This window comes from Meles meles, chromosome 18, assembly GCF_922984935.1.
Source record: "Meles meles chromosome 18, mMelMel3.1 paternal haplotype, whole genome shotgun sequence".
NCBI lineage: Eukaryota > Metazoa > Chordata > Mammalia > Carnivora > Mustelidae > Meles > Meles meles.
The window spans coordinates 59,193,397-59,201,439 of NC_060083.1; the positions used below are offsets into that span (position 1 = coordinate 59,193,397).

General features: G+C 56.9%; 1 protein-coding gene across 1 annotated transcript; it reads right to left on the minus strand.

Moving 5' to 3' along the window:
* Nucleotides 1–1,347: 1,347 nt before the first annotated feature.
* MRPL38 (mitochondrial ribosomal protein L38) lies at nt 1,348–7,578 on the minus strand. Its single transcript, XM_045984782.1, has 9 exons — nt 7,415–7,578; nt 7,128–7,307; nt 4,419–4,553; nt 4,134–4,342; nt 3,568–3,640; nt 3,392–3,437; nt 2,265–2,423; nt 1,894–2,030; nt 1,348–1,697 (listed from the first exon to the last, which is right to left on the minus strand). The coding sequence occupies exons 1-9, from the start codon at nt 7,479–7,481 to the stop codon at nt 1,561–1,563; spliced, it is 1,143 nt and encodes a 380-aa protein (XP_045840738.1). The 5' UTR covers nt 7,482–7,578; the 3' UTR covers nt 1,348–1,560.
* Nucleotides 7,579–8,043: the final 465 nt, after the last annotated feature.

Below are 8,043 nucleotides of genomic sequence, written 5' to 3' on the forward strand. Positions count from 1 at the left end.
TTCCCGGCAGTTTCGGCGATGAAAGGAGACTGCACGAGGTCGCGCCGGTTCCTGAGAGCACTGGGTCCCTGAGAGCACTGGGCGCACGGCTGAGCTCCTTGGCGCGCTCTCCTGCCAGGAAGTGCTCCGCGGCCCTTTTCCTTGTGCTGTTTCAGCAATCTGCCAGATTGGGGTGTCTCCTCTCTCTAAGCTACGCCAAACTTTGGTGCTTTTAAAGTAAACAGTGAGGTGGAAATTTCTGGTCACCGACACGGAGACCAATAGAGTGTTTTTTTCGCACCCCCGACAGTTCAACTGCTCTTGGAATCCACTCCCGTGTGGGCCCCCTGCTGGGGACTTCCTTGTTCGCAGGTGGGAGTTCTGGGACCTCACTTTTCTTTTCATTTATTTAAAGATTTTATTTATTTACTTGACAGACAAATCACAAGTAGGCAGAGAAGCAGGCAGAGAGGAGGAAGCAGGCTCCCCGCTGAGCAGAGAGTCCGAGGTGGGGCTCGATCCCAGACCCTGGGATCATGACCTGAGCCGAAGGCAGAGGCTTTAACCCACTGAGCCAGCCAGGTGCCCCTCTTTTTTTTTTTTATTTAAAGATTTTATTTGAAGGAAAGAGAGCAGAGAGCGAGCACACAAGGGGTGGGGGTGTGCCAGAGGGAGAGGGAGAAGCAGACGCCCCACTCAACAGGGAGCCCAATGCAGGGCTTGATTCCAGGACCCCAGGATTATAACCTGAGCCGCCCAGACGCCCCTGGAACCTCACTTTTTATAGAGGATTAGCAGAGGAGAGGGGTTCTGCATCTAACCCACCTGCCCTGGGGCGGTGTGCTGGGCCACAGGGAGTTGACGGAGGATTAATTCTTGTTTTTCTAACCAACCGGCCTAATGTTGAGGCAGGGTTCCCTCTCGCGGCAATGCAGCACTCCGTCTTCTGTGTGGTAATACAGGGAAGGTAGGTCTCCTCTCGACTGGCTACTTAGAGAGAGGAGGAAAAAACACTCTAACCACACAGAAGGGTACAGGGGCTTCTGGGTGTGCCCAGAGGTCTCACACCTGCTGCTCTGAGCACCCCAGCCCGTCGCCGGGAGCCTGCCACCAACCATGCTGTGAATATCCAGCAAGAAACCAATGCTCAGGGCTGGCAAAGCTCTTTTGGGAGCAGCCAAGCCCCACTGCCTTTCTTCTGGACCCGTCTCCAGCCCCCTGATCTCAGGGCCCGACACCCTTCAGAGGCAGAGTTGAGGGGCTCACGTCCTGAGGCAGGAGGCAGTTCTCTTTCCATCCACGGAGGATTACAGAGCCATCATGGGGTTGGCGCGCTCCCAGAACACAGACCCAGACCAGCTACAGTAAAAACCATCTTTATTCGCATGTCCCACCCCTGCCACCACTCCCGGAGAGCTCTTTTCATTCCCAAACCCTGGCCCCCCGGGGCCACGAAGGGGCTGCCTCAGGCAGGGCCCAGAAGCCCACAGCCTGGCCCAGCGGAGCTGTGTCTTTATTGTCCCTGCTGGTGGGTCCCAAGAGACCCAGTCTGCCTTCTGAGATGGGTGGCACTCTGGCCACTTAGTAGATGCCATAGGTGGGTTCGTGACTGTCCCTGTACCGGTCCAGGTAGCGCAGGGGCTGCCGGTGGGGGAAGCGCTTCTGCTTGGGGTGGTAAGGGGGTGGCCGCACGAACTCAAACACGGGCTCCCGCATGTCTGTAGGAAGAGGGGGTATGGGTGTGGACTGACGCTGGACTGAGCCCCTTTCCCTCGTCTGTTAGCCTGCAGCTGCCCAGCCCGTCCACCCAAGGGGTGCTGTGCCTGCCAGCGGCACTTCTCCCTGGCAGGTCAGGAGAGGCCTGTGAGCTCAGGCCGGCTGCCCCTGCCCCACCCCCAGCCCACTGGGCCTTACCCAGAAGCTGGTGGAAGATGTGGGTGACCGAATCATCCCAGCGGCACTGGAAAAGGGCCAGGCCAGCTGGTGTCATGGCTTCCTGGTGCTTCTTGTAGAAATCAAAAGTATGGAAGGTCCGCTGGGCAAGCTGGTAGCTGCAAGAAGATGGGGAGCATTTACGAGCAGGAAATGGGGCCTCAGAGCCCCACACCCCTCTTGCAGCCCCACAGGGAATCCTGAGAAGCCCCTTAGGATCTGCCTAGCACAACTACCCTGCTGTCCACCTCAAGCCCAAGTTAAGAGACAGAGAACCGAGGACAGACCATTCCTTGGGAAGGTGGCCCGAGAGGGGATAGAACGTGTTTGGGGGGTGGGAAGGGGGCGAATACCAGGGTGAGGGCCGGGTGTCCCCAGAGAAGTCAATTGGCTTATCCTGCTTGAAGAGCAGGAAGGCGAAGCGGTGGAAGCCGGAGCCGCGGGCAGGGAAGGGGGGCAGGTATGGACAAGTCTCCTGTCCTTCAGCCACGCTGTTGCCTGGGATATTGGTTCTGGGGGAGGAACAGGATCCATGAGTTATCAAGGAAGGTGGCAGTAGGAAGTTTCCATCCGCGTATTCCCTAGAGACTGACGCCGCTTCCTGGGAGGACAAACCCTAAATGCTCTTCATCTGACAGTCAAGTAGGAGGCCCAGCTCTGGGACCCCCTGGATAGCTTCCAAACTTGTGACGGGAACAGGAGGGGCTCAGAGGCTGGGGACGGGTGTCCTCGAGATGGTCAGGGAGAGAGTGAGGTCTAGCAGACCGTTTACTAGGCCGCAGGGAGCCAGTGGGGCCGGCTGGAGAGTCACACCGACTCTGGGCTGCATCTCTGTTTCCTGGAGGCTCTGGGGTTCGTCAGGGAGCGTCTGCCCATCACGACACCATGACGGCCACTGACCTGCCCCACACAGAACTCCCCGAGGGTCTCTCTGCTCAGACCAGTAACTTCAGTTGATTAAAAATGACAGAAACTAGCCTCCCAGTCACAGGCCCCAATCACCCAGAAGTCCCAAAGCTGGGATCAGCCGCCTGACCTCCACCACCCTGGCGCCAGAGCCAAAGGCCACTGAGAAAACAGAAGCAGCCCAGCTTGGGCGGCCACAGCTGCCAGAGGCCTCTCGCTGTACTCCTCCCATCTGACTGTCACAGAGCCCCGCAGGGCGGCTAAGGCATGGGGTGGCATCGCCCTAGATGTCCAGATGAGAAGACGAGTTCAGGGAGACAGGAGGCCTGTGAGAACAGCCAAGGCCTACTGCCTGCTTTCCTTCCGGACCTGTCTTCAGCCAGTGGATTACACCGCTCTTGACAGCATCCGGAAGCAGCAGTGCGGGCCACCCCCGGGGGTGGCGGGGATGGGGTGGAGGTTGAATCCAAAATCCCACCGCCAATCCCCAGACTGACATTCAGGTGCAGCTCTTTCCAGCACGCCAGCGCCTCCTCACACGTCTCTGACCCCTTCCCCCCGCCCAGGTACTCACACCAGCCAGTGGACGTATTCGGCATCTGGCTCCAGCAGGTGTCCGTCTGCACACAAAGAGACCCCACTCACTGCTGGGCCCTGCTGCCCTTGGCCCTGGCCCCGCCCCCAGCTCCCCAGAGCACTGGCTCCTGGGAGGTGAGGGAGGCAGCGGCCTGGCGAGCCCCAGACACCTACCCAAGTTGGTGAGCAACAGTGTCCACATGGAGCCCTTGTCTGCCTCATATGTCACCTCCGGGGCCTGGGAGGCCTGATGGGGAGAAAACAGGGACGGTGTCATCCCCACCAGGGACAGACAAGCTGCTATGAGCCGACCTTCTGGAGGGCAGGAATCTGAGGGAGCTTTGGAGAAGGGAGAGCCCACTCTGATCCAAACGCCCTTGATGGTCCTTTGAGAGGGCAGGTCAGCAAAGAGAAGTGCATAGAAGGAACCCGCACGGTTGCCCGGCCAGCGCTCCATCTGAACTGCCGGGTCAATGGGCAGGGGCTAGTGGCCAGAGCACGCCAAGATGGCTCTTCTTTTCATTTTATATTCCTTCCTTCGTAATCACCGTGGTGCTGTTTACCAGGAAACCAAAAGGGGGAGACGGAGAACAGAACCCCAAACCGGCCTACACAGGTACCATGCTTATGCCCTTAACCACCATAAAAACCACCTCTGTAAGTGCTTTCAGAAAGGAGCTGTGGTCCCGTGGTGAGATGTGTCTGTACCAGTGCGGGGAGGGGGACGAGAGAGCAGTTACCTCCGTTGGCGTGACCTCATTGCCAAGGTACACAGGCATCAAGTCGTCCTCACCCAAGGCATAGGCCACATGCAGGGGGACTCGGGGCACAAAGGTGGCACCGTGGAACAGGTCTCGATAGAGGCCATAATACTCAGCCAGACGCTGCTTGTGGTAGGGGCCACAGGTCTTCTCCCACTCGGCCCGCACAGCGTCCAGCGGGATGCGTGCTGTAAGCAATGATGCTGGTTAGGATGCCCGGTGGGGGCAGAGACATGGTGGGGCCCCTCCCCTGGGAGGGCTAACCTGTGCGGAGGCGGGCGGCTCGCTCCTCCTCTGAGTTGGCTCGCAGCTCTCGGAGGACCCGTTTCCGCTCCAACAGCTGTTGGGTCCGGCAGACCTTGGGTGGGGGCAGTCCAATGTCAATCTTGTCTTTGGGATCTGGAGAGGGAAGACATGTTGGAGAAAGTGGGATCAAGTCTCAGTGAAGCTGCCAGTCCTCCCTAGTCCCCTCACTGGCCCAAGTTCTGCTGGTAAAGCTACCCTTTATTCACAAGACTAAATCATACTGTGCAGTCTGCTTCACAGACCCGAGCAGGGTCCACCTGCTAAGCCAACTGGATTAGACTTGAGACTGCATTTTCTGATCCCTAAACCAGGTCACACTGTCTAGGTCATGGGTTATACAGGTGGATGGATGATCATCTCAATTATGGTGGGGAAGACCTTTAAGCCTGTTCACACCTGGGCACGGACATCCACCTGAGTCCCTGGCAGAATTAGCTGAAGGTATAAAGACTTAAGGAGGGGCGCCTGGGTGGCTCAGTGGGTTAAAGCCTCTGCCTTCAGCTCAGGTCATGATCCCAGGGTCCTGGGATCAAGCCCCGCATCGGGCTCTCTGCTTAGCGGAGAGCCTGCTTCCTCCTCTCTCTCTCTCTGCCTGCCTCTCTGCCTACTTGTGATCTCTGTCTGTCAAATAAATAAATCTTAAAAAAAAAAAAAAGACTTAAGGAAGCAGGGACACCTAGGTGGCTCAAGGCTCTGCCTCCGGCTCAGGTCATGGTCTCAGGGTCCTGGGATGGAGCCCCGCTTCGGGCTCTCTGCTCAGCAGGGAGCCTGCTTCCCCCTCTCTCTCGGCCTGCCTCTCTGCCTACTTATGATTTCTCTGTCAAAGAAATAAAATCTTAAAAAAAAAAAAAGACTTAAGCATTTCTCATACTTTAACGGACAAGTCATCTGGGAAATATGTTAAAATTCAGATTCTGAATCAACAGGCCAGTGTAGGGCCTGATTTTGCATTCCTAACAAGCTCCTAGGTAAAGTCTGTACTGCTAGTCTCAGAACACACTTTGAGTAACAAGGCCCAAGATGACTTTCGATCCAATACTTTTTCTGTTTACGTTAGACAGTAACAGTAAGTAAGATGCACTGAACCCTGATCAAAGATGGATTTGTCTAAAAAAATTCAATGGACCACAGCCTTTTTTTTTTTTTAAAGGTTTTATTTATTTACAGAAAGAGAGAGCGAGAGAGGGATACAAGCAGGGGGAGTGGGAGAGAGAGGAGCAGGCTTCCCGCCAAGCAGGGAGCCCCATGTGGGGCTTGATCCCAGGACTCCGGGATCATGACCTGAGCCAAACGCAGACGTTTAACGGCTAAGCCACGCAGGCGCCCCGACTGTGACCTTTAATGTAACAATTTTGTGATACTTATTTTATTTTACACTGAGGAAACTGAAGCTCAGGCATGCCACTCTGAGATAGAGAAAATGAAGGACTCCATAAAAATATGCTTTTTGCTCCTTTTCCTGCTTTTTCTTTTTTTTTTTTTTTAAAGTAGACTCTATGCCAACATGGGGCTTGAACTCATAGCCCGGAAATCAAGAGGTATGTGTTCTACCAACTGAGCCAGCCACACACCCCTTCCTGCTTCTCTTTTTGCTAGGACCCACACCCCCACTTTACAGATGCCTCTTGTAAGGAACGAGGAATTAACGATGTCTTTAGAATAGCTAACATCTAAGGAAGGAGCAGATAAGAATGGCCGCATGAAGCCACAGTATGTTTATTCCAGACAACCAGCTCTACACATCTCAATGCCAAGATTCCCTGGCTCCAGGGAGTAACACCTGGGCCCTTATCTTTGTTCTAACTGGTTCCTGGATGCCTGAGAGGACATATGCACCAGACCACCATCCTCAATAAAAACCCCAGGCCCCAAGCAAAGAAGAGGCTCTCTCCTTTCCTTTCTGAACCTCCCAGACACACTGTCTGTACCTGCGTTCTTTCTATACCTTCCAGAAACTCTGCTTTCACCTTCTGCTGCCTCGAGTTTGATTCTTATCGGTCGTGCATCAGGGATCCTTCTCTAGAGGTCCCTGGACCTGGCCTGCCAGCATCGACTCCTGGGAAGCCGATCTGGGTTTAAATCAGGCTATGTGGATTCCATCCGTGTGTCCTCAACCACCATAAAACTGCCTCCCTAAATGCCTTCCAAAGGGATGGACTCAGGAAGTAGGTTGCTCAAGGGCAGGATCCCCGAGTCGTTTTGCCCAGAGCTTTCAGTTTCATTCAGGAAAGAACTGCACACCGATGTGCCCAGCACTATGCGGGCGCAAGGACCAAATATGGTCAAGTCAGGCAAGATCCCCGTCCTCAGGAATCCCAATATGGGGAGAGGGCCAGTGAAAACAAAGTCAGGATAGAGTGTGGCCAGGGCTACACAGTATTTTAGGACCACAGAAGAACGTTCTAACACGGAATCTGGGGGCGGGGGAAGGAATCTGGGAAGGATTTTAGGAGTATAGTAAGGTGGAACTCTAACAGCGGGGAAAGGGAATCTTCCAAATAAAGGAACCAAAAGGTGTGAAAAATCCTGCTGGGACTAAACTGCGCAAGGTGCGCAGGTGGGCGCTGACAGACCCCCTCCCCAGCGCTCGGGGAGGCGGCCGGCGGCTCCCCAGCCCCCCAAGACGCGAGGCCGGCGCTCACAGCGCCCGCTCCGGTCGCCCCGCACCTGACTCCTCCCCGAAGTATTCCCGGTAGGTCCGCCACCAGTGCGGGTTCCTCGCCTCCTGCTCCGCCCGGCGCCGGTAGCGGTCGAAGCTGCGGTATTTCTCCAGCCGCTCCAGGTTGCTCACATCGATGTCCTCGTTGGGCATCGGCCCTAGAGGAGCGGTCCGGCGGCTCAGGGCGGCTGCGGGCAGACAGCGGGACGTGAGGCTAGGCGCGGACGCTGGCTCGAGCCCCGGGGCTCGGGGTACACGGGGACCTCCACGAGCCCCCCCACCTCAGACCCCTCACCCGAGGTGCTGAAGCCCCGCCACCTCTGACTTCCAAACAGCGCGGTTCGCCACCAGGGCGCCGCCATCTTGCCCCAAGACGGCCCGCCGCCGCCGCCGCCGCCGCCGCCTAGGACCCCGCAGAGGTGGCCGGAGCAGCGCCTGAGCGCCCGGCCCGGCCCCGCCCCCGGGTTTGAGTCCTACGAGCCACGCCCCCGTCGGGGCTCAGGATTCTTCCTTTCCGGAAGGCTCGAGCTGCCTCCCCCCATCGGGCGGTGGCGGAGAGCTCCGGGAGTGCCCGATGGCTGGCGGGGCGGAGCTGCGGGCAGTCCGGGCCCCTAGCCGCCGCCTGCTGCCATGAGGCGGCGCACACCGCAGCCTGCCCCTCTGCAGAGGGCACCGAGGCAAGCGGCGCGCAGGCCCTCGAACCCCCGCGTCTTGAGTCCTAGGACGCTCCAAGAATGGGTCGCTTGGAACTGAACTGTTTGAAAGTTGAGCCCGGATTTCCACATGGACCAACTGGAAGCAAATAACGAGCACGGATGGCTCTTGAAGTGGAAGCAGTGCCCCTACCCCCGCCCCCCCCCCCCCGTGTCTTTTCTCATGGTCACTTAACACCGATACTTATCTCTACAGCAAAATGGATTGAAC